The sequence below is a fragment of the Pavona decussata genome, unplaced genomic scaffold (assembly GCF_977016875.1).
Source record: "Pavona decussata unplaced genomic scaffold, jaPavDecu1.1 SCAFFOLD_6, whole genome shotgun sequence".
In the NCBI taxonomy this organism is placed as follows: domain Eukaryota; kingdom Metazoa; phylum Cnidaria; class Anthozoa; order Scleractinia; family Agariciidae; genus Pavona; species Pavona decussata.
This window is the reverse complement of record NW_028145430.1, coordinates 542141-560918: the sequence shown is the minus strand read 5'-3', so window position 1 is coordinate 560918 and position 18778 is coordinate 542141. Positions and strand designations below refer to the sequence as shown.

Genomic DNA, 18778 nt, shown 5'->3' with positions numbered 1-18778 from the left:
GTCTCACTCGGCCTAAATTCGTAACTATGGCAATCATATCAACTCGAGCTCACTGGCCTCGGTTCTTTTCTTTGCATCAAGAATGAGGCCCCAAAACATAAACTTGTTTCTGTTTTTAGCTTTTATGAGCTATACAGAGTGTCTTAACCTTAAAAATCAGGTTGAAACTGACATGAAGTCGGTCGACAGCCAATTAATTTAAGCTTAACAATTTTGTGACAGAGAACAAAGATTTCCTTAGACGCTTTGCTTTTTGAATCCAGCTTAAGTCTCTTTATTTATAAGTGCCATTCAAAACCTTATAAACAATTATGAGCGTTGAGTCAATCAGTTCCCTTTTTGGTGTCCATAAAGGGACGACAAAAACCTTGCTAATCACAATTATGCTCGCTGTTAATGAAGCAAGCATCGTAGACCAAGGTAACAGCAGGTTGTTTTTAATAGCTTTCGAACAAATCCACAAATTAAACATTAAATGTGGTGAATCTCCAGTCTTGGAGAAAACTTGAACTCAATTCCCCAACGAAGTCTCTCTTTCTCGTATAAACAGTCAGTATACCAGATTGTGCGCTCAGCTGCTTTTTCGAAGCGTGTTTACGTGGCGTGGAAAAAAGTGCCCCACTGTTGACTATTTGTTATTTTTCATCGAACACGTTTCGAAACTGACAGCAAATCTATTAAAAAAGCAACAAAACAAAAACAATTATATTGGCTAAATTGCACAGTCGTTACTTATCTGCAAGTTCGCATGCATTTCTTCATTTGTTTAGTCTTTACCCCTATAAAAATCCTGGGAAATATTTTGTCCTTACTCTCTCAGAAATTTCCGACTCGTAAGAAAAGCCAAATTAGAACTGGCGGTTAGAATAGTATATCTGAGAGATGTATAAAGTCACTTAAACAAAAACTCATTTCCAAACCTTTCAACGCTTATTGCTACTGACCGAAACTGAATGTTTAGAAAAAGGGAAGGCAGCTTATACGGCGTGGTGTTCCAATAGTATACGAGTTTAATTTTTAAGGGCTTTCAAGCGGAGCTGAGAGATCTCGTTGAAAGTTTCTCTTTGTAGATAGATTCTCGTTCCTTCAGCTGGAATCATGGAAATGATCTGCTTTTCGTATGAAAGAAATTGGAAATTGATCGGCATTCGTTTCTCATAGAATTGTCTGCCAAACAAATTGACGCAGTAATGGGAATAAATGAAGACGCCAGGGACAGAATCTTTCAGGAATATATTTAAAGGTGCTACGTTTTCACAGCCGTGACGCTTTCCTTTCAAAACGAAGATTACTCGGTCGCGTTCTCGTGCTGTGTTTAGCGGATATCGATCCATTTTGTTGCGTTCTGTTTCAAACGATCCCTAAATTGTTGATGTAATTATGACTGGTGGCGGTAAGGATAGGCGAATTGTTAGTTGGATTTAAAATTCAAAATCCGCGTGTTATTATTGGGCAGTTGCCTATCCTGTTTTTGACGAGAGAAACATCGCTTTCTGAAACCTTTAACCCGATTTTCTTCATTTAGACCAAAGTTGCTTTTGTTGAATTGAACATTGAACACTGAAACATTAAGCTTCATTGCGCAGGTTCATCATTGAAAGGAATGTGTTATAATCAACGTGATTCAAGGGTTTTCGGTTCAATGTTCACGTAATATGTCAAAAACGAGGGCGAGTGCTTTATCACGGGTTCCAAATACTGAGAAACAGATGAAAGCACGAGGCCGCAGGCCGAGTGCTTTCATCTGTTTCGAGGTATTTGGAACCCGTGATAAAGCACGAAGCCCGAGTTTTTGACATGTCTTCTCAAATGAAACAATAAGAAATTAATCTCATTAAAATGCAAATGTTTGATCTCAGATGAAAAACATGTTTCATCTCAGATGAAAACCTGGTGGTGTTTCATCTGGTGTTTCATTGGGGTATCAAGATTCATCCACCTGACCGAAATGGAGGTCATTTATTGGCTTTTGACTGCATGAATTATTAATGAGTTTGAGAAACTATTATCTCATCCACAGACTCAAATGTTATACATATTAGAATTTAAACTTCGAGTAAGCCTAACTTATCGACAACTAAATGTCATAAATCCCGTACCTCAGTTTATAACATAACAGTGATAGTATAAAACTGATCTATGATTTATATTAAATCCAAAACTAAGCGATTGCACCTGCAACTGAATTCAGAAAATTCAGGCATCATGAAAATCAAGCCGAACTAGCTTTACAACACTTACGCAATATATTTTATTTTTGCGACTGACGGAAATCGATTGCGAGTTGACATGTGTTCTTAACTAGTAGGTGTACCGGCTACCTCGGCAAAAGATCGATTTGTCCCTCTTTCAGTCTAAAATAAACTACAACCAAAATTTATTCTTAAAATTTTCAGTGATTTTGTAGACTATTGAAAAAAAAAAAAAAATGCACCACATGAACTATCATGAACTTCAAGGCCTTCATTTGACGAGGACACTGCAAGAATTTATCGACAGATCCAAACTTTAGAATCATGTTGTGACGAAACTAAGGTTTAAGAACTGAATGTCGGGTAACTTCACTTCTTCATAGTATAATAAACTACACCCCAGCACAACATGACTTTCTGCCGGCGCTAGACACCATTCAATATCATACGTGATGACCTTTCCCAATTAGTATGATTAATTTCTTTGCTGTTGCGAGCAGGTGTTCAGGAACACCAAATTATTTCTAATTTTCTGTATAATGAGTGCCGTGAAGATTAAGAAACCATAATGTTCTAATTCGGAAGGAATAAAGAAGTACAGTAAATTGACTGCTGTAGACAGTACTTATGAAGAGGTCGTTAGCCAATCGATTTATTTCTTTTAATTCAGTTGCACGTACACGTTGAATGTCATATGTGTTGAATTACACATGCGGTTTTAAGGCTTTTGCTATTAATTTTCCATTAGTCTTTTTTTATTTTATTTTTGTAGAAGTGACTAAATTTTAACTGCAAAATTTACTCAGCTGATTGATCAAGAAAGTGATCACTTTCATTTAGCTCGGAACGTGGATGGGCAAATGTTCGTCGTAAAACCTGATGAACCGGTTGAATTTGAATAGCCTGATGCCACCATACAAAACATGAACTAAATTTGATTTCTGTTCTCAACATAATGTAATATCCTCTGTATTTCGAATAACGAACCAGACCTGACAATCTGATGTTTGCGTGTTGTCACGGCTAATTTCTGGAAGAGAAAATGCCCTACATCTGTTTCTCTACAACAGTCCGTGTTTAACATTGAGGAATCATAAGTATTTAGAAGTGAACACTCCAATAAATAAATGGACAAAGGCTCTTGTCGAAAACAGCATTGTAGTTCGATATATTATATTTGTTTGACAGTAAAGGTTAGTGAATAGAAGAACCATGAATCAGTCTTGGTTAGCGATGTGCTCACAGACTCACCATCTGTAACAATGGAAACAATTTTCAGAAAAATTAAAAGAAGAAAAAAAAGGAGATTTTTTTTTCAATTATTACAAGTCTGAATTTTAACCTGAGGCCCAAGCAATTGATAGAACACTTTCTCTGCGAGCTTTTCTCGGTTAAAACTAATAAATATGCAGTATTTTACTGTAATTGACAAAACAAACGTCTTACTGCATTGGGCAAAGAGTATGATGGCCTCGTCGTGTTTTGGGACATTTTAACCTTTTTAAATGCTTTCATTTTTTTCCCGATCTTTTCCGTTAATTGCACTTTACTTCAAGGCAAATTGTGAATATATATATGGAATAGGACGTTCGATAATATACCAATAGTCATCGGAGCATTACAAAACACGATGCTTTGATGTCGAAAATGTTCCTTCTACGCCTATTGTACCTTCGATCAGTTTTTAAGTCTTTTGTATATTTTTGAAATTCTAAGAGACTTTTTTCTGTTGAATTGAAAAGAAAAACAAACGGAAATTAAGAATTCAATAACACAACTAAAGACTTATTAAAGAGCAGGGAAATTAAAACGGACTTTTTTTGACCGAATATTCATTCGCTAACCTCTTCTCAATCAGATTTGGCGTTAAGTGTTTTTGTCCTATCATAGTTTTGATGAGTGGACATGTTTCGTGTGCTTCGCAAACAAGTGATGTTCATACCATGTATCTTGCCTTTAAACTTTATTCTCAGTAAAAATAATTTCTGTGTTTGGCGTCTCCCGTCATTTATTCGCATTTCCATGGCAATTTAATTGTCTCGAAATCATTATATCTGACAGAAAGGAGATTTGTTGGTGAGTAACACCTGACCTCCGTGAATAAAGAACGAATACTGCCCGTCGGCAAACAAAAGAGTAGCAGACGTGGTCTTTTTTTTAAATGTCAGGGGTCGATAACTTGGCGTGCCGAATAAACAGGAAGTGTAATCCTTTCCCTCTTTTATAAAATCATTTTAAAAGGACGTTTTCCATAGTTGAGCTCCGTAAGACGCCCTCAACTCTCTCTTTCCACGCAGCTATCCGACGGGAACACTCAATTTGAATGCCTAAATTTAAACTTATTTTTAATAATGTCACCCTAAAAGCTGTTTTGTTTTCTTCATTATTCATAGAGTTTCTATCTGGAGCATTAAAGATCTAGAGTTTCTGGAAGAAATTTGTCGTAGAATTCTTTCAAATGTTGTGTTTCTTTCAATGTCCATTCAAAACAAAAGACAAATCTCAATTTGCCCTGTCGGAAATTAAACCTGACTGGGTGTTTTGCATAAGCTTGTTTGAGTGTAACAGCTAAAAAGAATCAAGTCTTGCGTAACAGAAGATTATCAATACTGTTTTTCGTTGTGCAGTTTACAATTCAGTTAATTGTTTATTGGTTTTATTTCCTGTACCATTAAAACGCTTTAAAGGGAGCGACTTATAATTGACCTGTTTACACATATCAGTATTTTTTAAAGAAAGACTTAAAAGACTTTCGTCAAGTTTAAGTCACTTTCCCTCTCCAGGATAGCTCGAAAATGGGAATTTTAAAGGTTGATGGTTTGAGTTTTCTTCGCGACAAAAAGAACTTCAGCTTTTCGCCATTACTTTTTCTTTTTACTCATCATCAAGCTTCATTTGAGCATAATTGCGACTGGCGGAACAATTCTTGCGGCGCCAATCTACATCGGGAGTCAGCCACTGATTGGACCATAACTGTTTATATGTCTTTGTAGAATATATATAAATAAGGTTATTTGATCGTTTAAGACGCTAAACGTCGAAAGAAACCTTTAGAAGAACACAACACTTCTGTTTTCCGAGTCAAGTCAGAATCGGTAAGTTTAAATGAGTATACGTACATTTACATTGTCCTTTGTTTTAAATTAACGGCCTAACGAAGTCTATTCAGTTTGAAGTTTATTTTTAAGACGCTCAGAGAAAAAGAAATCAAAAACTAAATAAGAGAAAGCAACTAAACAATGGTTTGACTTTAACTTAAGAACGGAGCTCTAAAAGTTGGAGTGGGGATATATCTCAGTCAAACATACAAAATTGCACAAATTCAATCTGGAAAGAAATCAAACAAAAAAAACATTTACCGTGTTTAACTTACATACAATCCGAAATTAATTTTCCATATATCGAAACGAATTCTTGGATTCATTTCACACGTTTATGGAATTACAAACCCATTGTCAGTATACGTTTTGCCTAACGACGGCTAGTGTTACAATTAACGAGTTCTCGAACACGCCTTGTTAGTTTGTAGGATCCATTTTCAACACCGACAAAGTTAGCCATCCTTGCTCCTTGTACGTTATCAGTCCCTGTGTTTTGCTTTGGTTTGCTTTATTTTTTATTTTTTTCACCAGAATCATGCTATGTTTAGCTTTTTTCTCCTATTTGAGCAAAATTTGACACATTGAAAAAATTACTGATGGTAGCATGAGGTAGCAATATAGCCGCCAAACTGTGTATATGACAAAAACTGACGAACCTGTAAACTAAAATAATCCGCAGAACCCAAAAGAAAATGGACAAAAAGTTGCTATGCGTTGTATTTTTGATGCTGCTGGTCGTATCCATCGACTCTCACAGGCCACCGTTGCAGCGCGTTGGAAAAAGGGATTTTCAGGTAAAGTTCTTATTATTTAGGTTCATCTAAATACGTGTTTTATTTACTTCCCTTTCCTTTATATCTGCACACGTTCTTACGCAATATACACTTAATTAAACGAAAGTGGTCAACGATAAGGGGTTTCTTTTACACAATGATAGAATTGCAAACATCAAGAGATTTTAATATTTAATAATATAGTCCATCCCGTCCGGCGTTTTATTCCAGAGGTCGTGGGTTCAAACCCGACCGAGGTCAGAGATTTCTTTGATGCAGATAGTCCTCACAGGGATAGCAATTGGGGAATTGCAATGACAACAGTCCTCACTTAAGTGCTCTAAGAAATATATTTCATTTCATTTCTATCCTATGGCTATTTTTATGCCAGTTCCTGCTAGAACGCTTCAGAAAAAAAAAAAATCGCTTGTAGTTGATTTCCTGATGGCTGTAGTTAGGCTACTTTCAAAAATACGTCCTGTGATTACGACAAATATACTTTTCATTCAAGCAATGTATCAAGTGTTTCACAATGGTAGTTGTCTCAAGTACAATGCCTCTTCAACTGGTCTAGCACTAGTATTTTGATACAGACTATAAGAAACATTGAATGACATAAAGGCGCTGTTACACTGGACAATGCTTGGTGCAACGTTTGCTATAGTTGCTTTAATTCCAGCTGATTTGTTTTGATCAGTTAAAACTTCATCTTTGATCTCGGTAAAATTAATAATAGAGAAAGTCCCACGTTGCAATCACGTGCATTGGATTGCAAATCACCGTCAGCTTTTATTTATTTATTTATTTATTTATTTATTTATTTATTTATTTATTTATTTATCTATTATTTTTTATAACCCCTTCAAGAGTATATTGGTCACGAGTGCCAAACGTTCATCAACTGATCGAGGTCTCAAAGTTCGGAAAGCCTTGAGCCGTGCCCTGACTTAGATACATTTACTAGATATCGTTTATTTTTTAGACGTTTCGGCTCGAAAATGGGGAAGAATTTTAACTTTTTTGCTAAGAAAGTCTGAAAACGGCTATGCGGGATTTTACAGACCGCATCTGAGAGACGTGAAGGGATATTAGAGGCCAGTTTATTTTGGTCTGATCTAGGGTCAGGGTTTGTAGAACAGGGCGGCAAAACCACACCAAAAATTCCCAAGAGTAAAACTGGGAAATATATTTTTAGTACAGTATTTACTGTTTTCTTTCTGTATTATTTATTTATTTATTTATTTATTTATTTATTTGTTTAAAGTTCTAGTATAGTATTTTACTGTTATAGAAGTATACCGCTTAACGATTAAAGATTAAAGTTGTTTTCATTTTACGCGCGAAAATGTCCTGTTAGAGAGCTGGGAGGGACAGAACTTTTACTTGTAGGTTCTCAACGGCGTCTTGGAAAAATGAACTCAGAAAGACAACTTAATCATATCTACACAACAGGCTGTTTTTGAGGTCTTCAATTTTGTGGAACGACTTTAACCATAATTGCATGGAAACATTGGGCAGAATATTAATAATTAATAAGTATACGAATGTATATAATTTAATACGTGGAAGTTTATTATATAGCCATTGTGTTTTCATTGAGCTGCGTGCAATCACATCGTATACCTTTTTTTTCGATTTCATAAACACAATTTCCTTTGAACTTTTTCAGGCTGTGATCAAAAAGAGACAGTACTGTGCCAGAGCCCGAGAGGTATGCAGCCCCTCGAAAGATGATTTCAACGACGACCCAGCTGTACCAGACGTCTAGCCAAGAAAACTGTAGAAACAGCCACCTTTGTCGACCCTTCTATTATCCCCCGGGAACGCACGTCTGGGTTAATAGAGGAATATTCTACGCTAGATGAAGTAACACTACCCAGATATATGAGTAATACCTGGAGTCTGATTCCATTGATGAATGTGATAGAACTATATGATACCTGGATGTATTAAAGGGATTACTGCTGTATAAGTTTCGTGTAACTGGTAACACCTCGGAAGCACTTTACGGTGTATCTAACATAACGTTATATCATCTAGTATGGAATGTTTTGCTTATTTTTTTTTTTTTGTCGTGCTTTCCTGGGAGATAAAAGTAGTGTCATCAAAAGTCGTCTGTCCTTTTGGGCTTAACGATCACAAGATATAAGAAGTTAAAACAAGTAACTAAACAGAGACAAATGCGGTAGTTTTGCCATATCTTTGAGCATGATTTGTAAACCTAATTGATGCAGATAGTTTCTCTATTTTGCCTTGTTAACGTAATAACATTTAGATTTTACAAAGCAATAAATTAACATCAACCAGCATTTTGCTTGGTTTGTTGTGTTAAGAGGCCTGGAGGGACAACACTATTGAGTACAATGTAAACGAAAGACCCTTGCTATAAACTTGGTAACCTAACCAGTTACATAAAACAACATTGAAATAAATAAATAAATAAATGAATAAATAAATAAATAAATAAATAAATAAATAAATAAATAAATAAATAAATAAATAAATAAATAAATAAATAAATAAATAATGTGACCCATATGATCATAGGATTGGAAACCATAGCCTACCGATGTAGGTGCATAGTTCTTACCAACTGAGTTGTCAGGCCTCTTGAACTCGGGGCTGGCTATTTCGCAACTTCATATTAAACCCGTATTCTTTCAAGACGTTGAAGTCTGACACCTTACCGGTTCTTATTCCCAGCTATTCAAAGTAAAGTAAAGTAATGTAGTTGTCAATAACACAGGGAGTACTTGCACAATCTCCCGAGCAAGAGGCTCATGATAAACTGCTTGAAGACAATCCAGATCGAATTGGAATTTGAAAATGTTGGTTTCTGAGGAGGGGGGAAAACCGGAGTACCCGGAGAGAAACCTCTCGGAGCAAGGAAGGACGAGAACCAACAACAATCTCAACCCACTTATGACGCCGAGTCTGGGAATCGAACTCGGGCCACATTGGTGAGAGGCGAGTGCTCTCACCGCTGCGTCATCCCAGCTTTCCCCTAACTCAATAAGTGGGTTTTCATCCTTTGTCCTCACCTCACGCATATCACTATATATTGCAAAACATTAACGCCGACTTTGAAGGGCTATGGCATTTGAACGTTTTTAGCAAACGCCATCAAACTTCGGGACTCCTTCAAATATCTACCTGGAAACATTTTGGTGAGATAGGTTAGTGTTCACCGAGTTTAATGTTACCATAACAACCGATATTTGACTGGCATATTTCGCAGAAAATGGAATATTTCTATTTCCAATGAAGAAACTTCATCTTTCTTACGGTAACTTTTATGTTTTCAGACCATTTTAGCCTTCTTCTACTGGTTCCAAAAACTCTAAGATGGCGGATCCAAGATGGCCGCCGTTTACACGCGTTTATACAAGATTCTAGTGCACGGCACAATCACAAATGTAATTTAGGTAAAAACAGAGTCAGAATTTCAGACCTTATATGGAATGGTATTATTTGAGTTTGCTTAGTCACCAGTTTCAAAGTAAAGATATTTTAGTTTTTTTTTTAGATTTTTTCAATTGGCTAACCTTATGTCATTTCCATTATGTTGAACAAAAATGTCATACTTTTTTTCTAGGTTCAAACTTTTTACAGTGAACTACTGTAAATTTGAATTTGTTTTTAATAACCAGGGCCCAGTTGCTCGAAGCATGGTTAGCGCTAACCCGGGTTAAATGCCATGACAACCTATAGTTTTTAATACCTCTTAAACAATGGTTAGCGCTAACCATGCTTCGAGCAACTCAGCCCAGAGTATCGGAAGTCATATTCTCGTCCTCTTTTGTTATAGTAAAAACTTGGCCTCCAAATTATTAGAACTGTATTCAGACTAACGTCAAAAAACTTGCCATGCCGATATCATTGGAACTGGTTTGTGTGGATTACACTGTGTCGAGTCTAATTCATCAAACGTGCGGTAAATTTTTGCTGCCCATGTTTTAAGAACGATGCAGTATTCGGCATCGAATGGAAAAAACTTACAGCCGTTTAACCTCCAAGTTCTGACCATGCAAAGGTGTTCCATGGATCCTTAGAGAGACCCTGGGAACAAGCTTGACTTTATTCTTTCATGGTAGATCGGTAATTTTTTTATGATGCTTACGTGGTTTTCGCAAGTTGCGCAAAATATTTGACAAACCGTACAAACGAATATTGTTGTCACGAACCAACTAGAGGAGAATAGAGAATGTTTAGGCTGGAATTAAATATATGATATTAATTATTAGTTACACTCAACATCACTCCAAATAAACATGTTGAATTCAGCTTAAATTTATTCGTATTTCTTCTTATTCAGGGCTCTATTTATTCCAGTTCATTACAGTTTATTACTGTCGCGTGAATTAACGTCGTTTCTTCTTGTCCAGTGATCGCCCGAATCTTGGCCACTCATGATGCGCCCCTTCTCCAGGCGCAACGAAAGGAAATCTGGCAAAACCCATATTTCCTGCAGGTGAAGATAAAAGAAATAGCACAAGTTTGCGTTTTTGCTTTTTCTTTGTTTTTGTTTATTTCTTTTTTCAATCTGTCTAATTTTTTTTAAACACTGTTAGACATTCCAACACGGTTGCCTCGAAAAGAAACTAAAAAAGATGTATGGAAAAAAGTTTGACAATATGGCTTTATAAAACATTTTAAACCGTATCAAAACTCGGTTGATTTTTCAAACAGCATGGGGCGTTTTAAAAGCTTTCGATAAATACAAACTCTCCAAATTTGTTCTTGATCTTCTTCTGAAAACTTCGGTTAAAGATAATGAAATCTCAACTGTCCGAATTTTTGAGTTGCGACTGTTTTCTTCATCGAAACATTCAGGGAAGGCATTAGAAAAACATCCTTAATACAATTTGGATTATTTTTATCCCTCAGATAACCACAGAGGTGTGCTAGGCATTTTCGAACTGGGCTCATTCCTGCTTATTCCACAGCTGAAATTAAAATTGAAAATTTCTCAAAATGATCATTATTTTTTCTTTTGCAATCTCGTGTTCACAGGAAACTGAACTTATGAAAGTAATAGCTGGGAAATTTAAAACCCATTTTGAGAAAGTATTCCTGAAACAAAATTTTAACTAAGCGTTTTTTTCCCCTGGTGTTTTTTTGTTTTGATTCCGGTGAACTTTCGCTAAATGTTAGTTATTAAATATTTGATAAAAAATTGTTCCATTATTCTCTGTGGTGTACCACGAGCCACGCTATCCTCTCCCGTTAATTCACTGTAATTTAATCATACAGTTCAAATAGTCAAATTAATCACTTACCGAATTGTCGTCTCATATTTTGACTTGGATCACGTTCCTCCACTTGAGCATAACCAGAAGCTAAGTTTCTCTTCCCGTTGTTTAAAGTGGCCACGAAGGCCCCAGTTTCCTTCATCTGGCTACAAAAAAGAACTAGAAAACACGTGAGCACGGCGAAGATTTCTGTCTTGGCCATTGCGTGAGTTGAAATGACTAGCCTGGCCTCTCCTATCGTTTTCACAAACCCGAAGCCTAAGCAAGCTTTATACTTTTTTAAGGAAATTTACACGTTCATTCAAATTAAATCCGTTATTAAAAGCATAATTACTTACTTTAATTTGCAGCTTGGCGAGAAATAAAAAGCCATGGTAATTTTATAAGTAGGAGAGAAAATCGGATGAAAAAATGTCAATTCTTACCATGGTGCAAAAATGTACCCACAAATCGGCTGATATATTTTCAACCATTTTGTTAAGGTTTTATCTTGCCGGGTTTGAATATTTAGTCAACAAAAATAAATCGGTTAACACTCAATATAAATTAACATATGTAGTTCGCAAAAGTTGTAGGTTACATCACCTTAGCTGAAAGAATATATGGGTCTGTTTGAATTGTCGTTATAAACAACTAAACCTCATCTTTGTTCAAATATCGTTTCAAACCAGCGATTCTTATACGTGCTCTTGGAGAGCTTGAATCTTCTCTAATTTTTTAATCATATATTATAAACTAAACCGACTACATTTCAAAACTATAGCTCAACCTCGCATTGCAATTCTCATGTGCTCTCCGAGAGCCTGAATATGCCTGAGTTTCATCGATGGGAAGGAGCGTTCAAACTCCTTTCCCTCCTCAGTGATATTCTTAGACCCGCTTCCCTATAACATTGTTTATGAGAACCAGTATTTCTGTTTTTGCCCTTGGACGGCTGAAGCTCACTTGAATCGATCTAAATTTAGGAATCTACTCTTCCTCGGCACGAAGAAATGATATTTCAAAGCAGCGGCTTTTTTTTCTTCTAATTTTCTGAGTGTTTCCCTGTAGAATAAATCTAGTTTGCTGTTATTTTATAGTGCTAACGAGTTTCTTTTCCGATCATTCTCAGTCGTGTCCCATCCCACTGAATCACGACGGGTTTAACTTTAGTGAGAACCTTTTTTTCTGGTGGCCAATGTTTGTTGATGAACGTTGTATTCAATTGTTGTTATCCTTTTAATTGCTGAAAATAAGACAAAATTCTCAGGATAGAGAAAGGTGATTCTGACTAGCGGAGTATGCCAATAGTGAGCTTTTTCATTTTAGCGGAAAGCTGACACACTGGCAGACGTGAAGGTGATAAAACCTAACCCACTGCCAACATAACAACTGTTAGCTTCTTCACCAAATACACGGCTTCGATATTTGTTCATAAATATCATAAAATAATGACCTCGTGGAAATATTTTTGTGATCGTTTCTTTTTAAAGTGATCGATAAATCTATTTGCGTAAAAAATGTAAAAAAAAAAAAGAAGAAACAAAACAAAACAAAACAAAACAAAAAGAGCGGTCCACGTCAATATTTACTCGCTATATGATCTAAAAAGTTCAATGAACTTGAAGTAATGCCGGAATCTGTTTGAATTCTCGTTGTTTCACCATGCGTTCGTTTATAAATAAGATATGATAACAAACTTGTGCGAAATGGGGCCATTTCTTTATGTAATAATGCGGCGTAGGCCGGTTTTTCTGTGTTTGTTACTTCATTTAAACTCGACATTTTACCCCATAAAATAACGATTTTCTAAAGAGCATTTTCCGCTCGTTTCTTTCCGCGACTGATCATTTATTATTGCTGTTAGAGTTGCTGTTGTTGCCTGTTTGTTTGTTTGTTTTTTTCATTGACAATCAGCATTGAAGAAGCTGCAGTTTATTTGAGCCCAACAGTTTAGTTTGAGGTTTTGGACCATAACTCGATTTAATTAATCCAGAAATCGTTGTCACGACCAGCACTGAAAAATAAATATTTAAAGTTCAGTTATTCCGTCTAAAAGGGGAGAAATCTGTTATTATAATAATCTTCCTTCTCAGACTTACTTAAACAATAAAATAATACAGCAAAAAAAGAAAAAGGAAATTTAAATTCAGTCGTGCCACGGCCAATACAGGTGAAGATCTTAATAAGAAGTTAAGGTCTTAACGTCTTAACGCCTATTTAAATTGTATAGCAAACTTTTAATGAAAACTCAGAACAGGCGAGATAATACATGTAGTCAGAGGCAGACATCTAAAATTTGTTTTTAAAAAAAGCTCACCTATTACTTGATATTTCTGCACGTTTTAAGTTTTCTATTTTTAACAAATTTCTTGACCTCAATGAGAAAAACAGATCCCACAAACATTTAAGGCTTTGATGAGTAGCAAAGTTTTATGCCTTTGACTTGAGTTAAGTTAAGTTAAGTTAAGTTAAACTAAAGGCACTGACCCCGTTAATAAAAAGTTTAATTATTTATGAGATATAGTTGTTCAGCTCTTACATTTGAATGTAATGCAAGAAATATTCAAAAAGAAGTTAATTAAAAAAAAGGGAAAAGGTTCCATAATTTCCCGAAAATTCACATTTATAATAAACCCCTCTCAGAATATTTATGTTAAATGGCTCTGCCATTTACCTCAACATTTTTTCCAAAAGCAATCTTTTCAGCCAGGGCTGTTAAAGAAAATAAGAAAGCAACGTGCTATACATACCTACAAATACAATAGGCAAATATTTTAATTAAATAAAAGTGACCCTTTTATCTAGCTGGCTTAACGGTAACTTTAAGTGTTAAGATAAACCACTTTTATCCCACACTACATATATACTGCAACTATTGGACCTCTCTTGTCAATTTATCTCTTAGCAAATCCAATTCTTTGGTAACATGTCAGACCGGCGAATTAATCTATTGTTTTCGATTCTTAACAGCGGTGCTTCTTTTTTATATCGTGGGACTTAGTTTCCGTAACGAAGAAGATGTCAAAAGGAAAATGTTTTAATTCGCCAGAGATTTGTAGGATTAGATTTGGACACCCTGATACAATGCACAAACTTAATTAAACGGCTAGTTTTCAGAATAATTTAATGAACGATGAAGCCTTGAGTTCATACACCCTTTTTGGGAACTATGAAAAATTGCTTTGTTCCCCGGCAGGTTTGAAACGTTGTGTCTCTTTGCCAAAGCAAATAAGTAAACAAACAAACAAACAAACAAACAAACAAACAAACAAACAAACAAACAGACAAGCAAAGCGCTAAGCTGAACACAAAAAAAAAATACCACACGAAGAGCCGGATATATACATTATCCACCTCAAACCCCATACACGACGTGGTAGCAATTAGAATAACATAGCAGACTTAAATGAATGTAATATATTTTGAACTGCGGATGAAAGACCAAATAGAAGAAAGATCCTCGCTGTTAGTACACAACTTAAGCAGTTTCCTAAAGAAAGCCTGAAAAAAATTCAGGCTTGAACGGGATTCGAACCCATGATCTCTGCGATGATGGTGCAGAAAAAAGAATCATCTATCCTTGGGCTTTAATATCACGTGACAAATTAGGGCTGTGTACAACAAAAAATAAATGTATTATGGACATCGTTATATACTAAATTTGTTTAAACACAGACCCAGCTGGTCAATTGGCTTTACGGTTAGAGACTGCAACTGAATATTTATGCCTAGAAAGCCAAACAAACATAGAATTTTAAGGGCAAGGGAATACTGATGTTTTAAAATTTTATTTTAAATGATATTAATTAAGCAAGCCGCTGGGTGGGCGGCAAGTTAGGCGGAATAATGTGGATTAAGCCAAGGCAATCGGACAGTTAAATGTAATTTCATTAAATTAAAAAAAATCCTCATCTTTTGGCCTCCGGCTCGTCACTTGATAAGCACCTGCAGCTAACTGGATAAACGTTTTAAAAGAATCGAGGTTTTAAAACATAATAACGTAGCTCTCCGTGTTGGCGTGGAAAAAACCACTAGTGACTAAAATTGGTGCCTTAATCGACCATGGACACGAAATTTTTGGTACTGATGTTTAGTCTTCTGTTTCTTCCACTGGCGATGTCATTTTTGTATTCTCAAGCCAAAGGAAAACGTGACATAAATCAACATGCTAAACAGGTATATTAAATGTGGGTCCTTGCCATTTGTATGCTAGCTGCGGATAATGTGAACATCGATTAACTGAAAAAGAGAACGAACGCTAAGATGAGAAAAGTATTGTGTTCAATACATTTTATTTCAAAGATCACAAAGTTTTCTACGACTGTCTCAGAAGTTAGATCTACCTCGTGTCTACAGTCTAGCAACGGCAGGTGTAGAAGTTAGTGCTTAGTTACTTTTTATTTCATTGATAGACCCTAGCTCAAAATTTGGAACAAGCTTGTACGGTATACTGTATTAAACAACAACGATAAATAGCTTATTTTTTATGGCCATGCTTAAGAAGTTCGTCCACAGTCTCAAACGTAAGGATCTTTTTGTCATAAAAAAGCAGAAATAGCTTTCATTTAAATGATGGGTCGAACTTAAGAAATTAGACTAAAAAAATGGACATCAGGAAAGTATGTGGTTAAACTAGCATGTACGTCCGATTTTGTTGATACGTCAAGTAAAATTGCAATCAACTGAAACAAAACTGTTTGGAAAACGTTTTCGAGGTTTTTATTATTAGTTTCTACTCAAAATATTAGATGGTTTTTTTTTACTTCATGAAGGTACCACTCAATTTCATTAGCGCTTGTATTTCACAGTCGCTCGCTAAATTTGACGACTTTAATTAAAGAAAAAGTCCATCAAGACGACTTCAAGATTTTTATTCAAATGTCAAATTTATGGTGTTATAGTTATAGTTAGATATACAGAAAGGGAAAGAGCGGGTTATGCAATCCAATGAGGAAAAAGTAGCTTATAAAACTAGCATTTAATTTTTAACAACTTTCTTTTCGTCTTTCATGTTATTCTCAGGCATTCATATTTTAGCTCAGTTCCCTAATGTTTTGTTCAATTGATTTAAATAACACATTTTTAGCGCAATTTGCCTGAAGAAAGGACCTATCGTACTTTTTCTTAAAACTGTAAAATAGCAATTATCTTCGCTAAAAGTCAATATTTTTTGAGTCTTACCTAAGATATATTTTGGTTCATTTATTTTAAATCTAAATTATTCTCGGGCTTAAAATGCTTAGGTATTATCAAGAAAAATCGCTCTTCTGAAATTAGCTTCTTTTTATCTGGAAATCGTTAGCTCAAGATAAGCCATACATAGGGCACCGCGGATACAGAGCCTGTTAATTTTTGATATTTTGTTTAATCTCATCAGATTAACGCTTGGCGGAAGAAGGCATAACGGATGCTATTAAAATTAAATAAGCTTAGTTCGTCTTTTCTTAATTTACATGAAAAAGTTGGAAAAGAAAAGTATATTCACGCTGTTTTAACCTATTAATTCAAGACTTTGTGTTTGCCTTCTTTCAATCTTACTCAACTACCATTTTTCAAAATTGGTTGAGAAATTTAGTCACTTTTTTTGAGTTAAGTAATTTTAATTAAAATAGAAATAATATTCTGTTACCTACAAATCTCCAACATGAATTAAAATGCTATTTTTTTTATTTTATTTGTTTTTTACTGAAGAACGAGCCATGTATCAGTCGCAACAGAACTGTTAGTTATTTTTATTTGTTTATTTGTTTATTGGAAATGTTTTTAATTTTAATTGTGTTTTGTTTATATCATTGCCTAAACTAGCTTACAGCTATCTCGGCAGTATTTTTAGCTACGCGCACTAGCCACGTTAAACAAAATTGTTGGTGTTGCTGTTAATGTTTTTGAACTTTTCACTAAAAGACTTATTTTTTTAAAAAAGAACTTTCATTAAAACGAATTAAAAAGTCTGATTTCAGTTTCACCAAAATAAAACTTACGCAGAATTATATTTATTCGCCTGTCTGTGTGAATGTTTCAAAGATCGTTCTTTAGTTTATTTTTCATGTTTTTTTCTTTACATTTATTGTTCATGAATATATCTAAAGTTCCGTTTCTTTACTCTCAAGTTTCAAAGGCTTTTCTTTTCTTTTTATTCCTTTTCTTTTTCTTTTTTGTAAGCAATTAAAATTTTAGCTGTGACAGTGCGACGTAGCGCGCGTAAACTGTTCGCAAACCAACTTAAAATAAAAATTAAACACGTTATTCACCGGCCTAGTCGGTCCGTAATGCCCTTGGTCTTGAGTACCTCAGCACAGTTTTTCTCTATACAGACCTCTCAGCCGGTGAATAATATATAGACTTTGAGAATCATGCAGGACGAAAGTTTTGTTCGTTCCCTTCTCCTGACACTTTCTTGCTTCGATGTGGTATACACCTACATTTGTGGCGAGTTATCAAAAGTGAACAATATTTCAGTTTGTGGAAGTTCACTTTGATTACCGAAGTTTGCGGCAAAGAAAAAAAAATGAACGGAAAACTGCATGAAAAACTTTCAAACATCTATACGGTTTTAAGCACAGGTACTACCGTTAAACCTCTCTTAGACTTGCAAGCTGTGAATATTTGACCACACCAAATTTTACAGAAAATATTTTATAGTATGTCCCACACAAAAAAACTGATTTTGCGGAATATTGGACGCTTCTAAAATGGCGATCACAGGGCATGAAAACCATTGATGGTTGCATATGTAAGCCTGCCATGATCACCTGTCTGTCGTTATCTTGGCATTTTTTTTTTGCTAATCGTTTCTTTCTGTTTTAGAGACTAACAGATGAAGAATTTAAACAACTTTATCAGTTAGCGGAAAGGCAATTCCAAAGAAAACGGCAATACATATTCTTGGCGAATAAAAGTACAAAAAGGAAGGCAACATTTTCAGACAATTCAAAGGAAAATCGACAACAAAGATGAAACCAGAAAGAACAAGGAATGGGACTCTACGACGTTCCTAAGGAAACCAAAAAAGCGCTTGAGTGGAGCTGCGTTTGATGAAATCTGTCTAATTTAAACGATTCTCTGTCAATTATTGTTAAGTATTGTTTGATATTCAGTTAAAATAAACAGATTTGAACTTTTCAATTCAAAAATCAAATATATTAAGTAAAATATTCTATTTTTGTTACGATTTCTGATCGGAATAAAACGTGGATCAGGGTGGTATTGCAAGTTCAATGCTCCTTATTTTATATTAATTTCATAACTATGAGATACCGATTTCATAACAATGAAAATAGTTAAACGGTTCACAGATTATCACGTATCCAAACAAATAAAGTTGATGGCAATTATCTAGAGTAAAACGAGACCACGCTAAACATGGTGAGGAAGGCCCCAAGCCTCAATAAATGAGAAGCCATTCGGTGCAATTTTGCGGTACACATTCAGCTGTTTCGACAAAGGTTGTCCAATAAAAAGCGTAAAAGCGTACGCGA

At 35.2% G+C, this 18778-nt stretch overlaps 1 protein-coding gene and 2 long non-coding RNA genes across 3 annotated transcripts; 2 read left to right on the top strand and 1 right to left on the bottom strand.

The window, feature by feature from the left end:
* Positions 1-5163: 5163 nt before the first annotated feature.
* Positions 5164-8375, top strand: LOC146489024 (uncharacterized). The gene is made up of 3 exons (XM_085111156.1): positions 5164-5287; positions 5973-6087; positions 7736-8375. The coding sequence occupies exons 2-3, from the start codon at positions 5986-5988 to the stop codon at positions 7832-7834; spliced, it is 201 nt and encodes a 66-aa protein (XP_084967282.1). The 5' UTR covers positions 5164-5287; positions 5973-5985; the 3' UTR covers positions 7835-8375.
* Positions 8376-10345: 1970 nt separating this feature from the next.
* LOC146489023 (uncharacterized) lies at positions 10346-11502 on the bottom strand. The gene is made up of 2 exons (XR_014864971.1): positions 11346-11502; positions 10346-10531 (listed from the first exon to the last, which is right to left on the bottom strand). It is a non-coding gene; the product is annotated as an uncharacterized LOC146489023 (long non-coding RNA).
* A 3783-nt stretch (positions 11503-15285) lies between these two features.
* On the top strand, positions 15286-18501 carry LOC146489022 (uncharacterized). The gene is made up of 2 exons (XR_014864967.1): positions 15286-15476; positions 18108-18501. It is a non-coding gene; the product is annotated as an uncharacterized LOC146489022 (long non-coding RNA).
* The last annotated feature ends 277 nt before the right edge of the window (positions 18502-18778 follow it).

Bases quoted from the DNA above. Each gene is read 5' to 3' on its own strand.
- LOC146489024 (XM_085111156.1), top strand. From the start codon at position 5,986: ATGGACAAAAAGTTGCTATGCGTTGTATTTTTGATGCTGCTGGTCGTA. The intron at 6,088-7,735 runs GTAAAGTTCTTA...GAACTTTTTCAG, and splicing joins TTGGAAAAAGGGATTTTCAG to GCTGTGATCAAAAAGAGACA.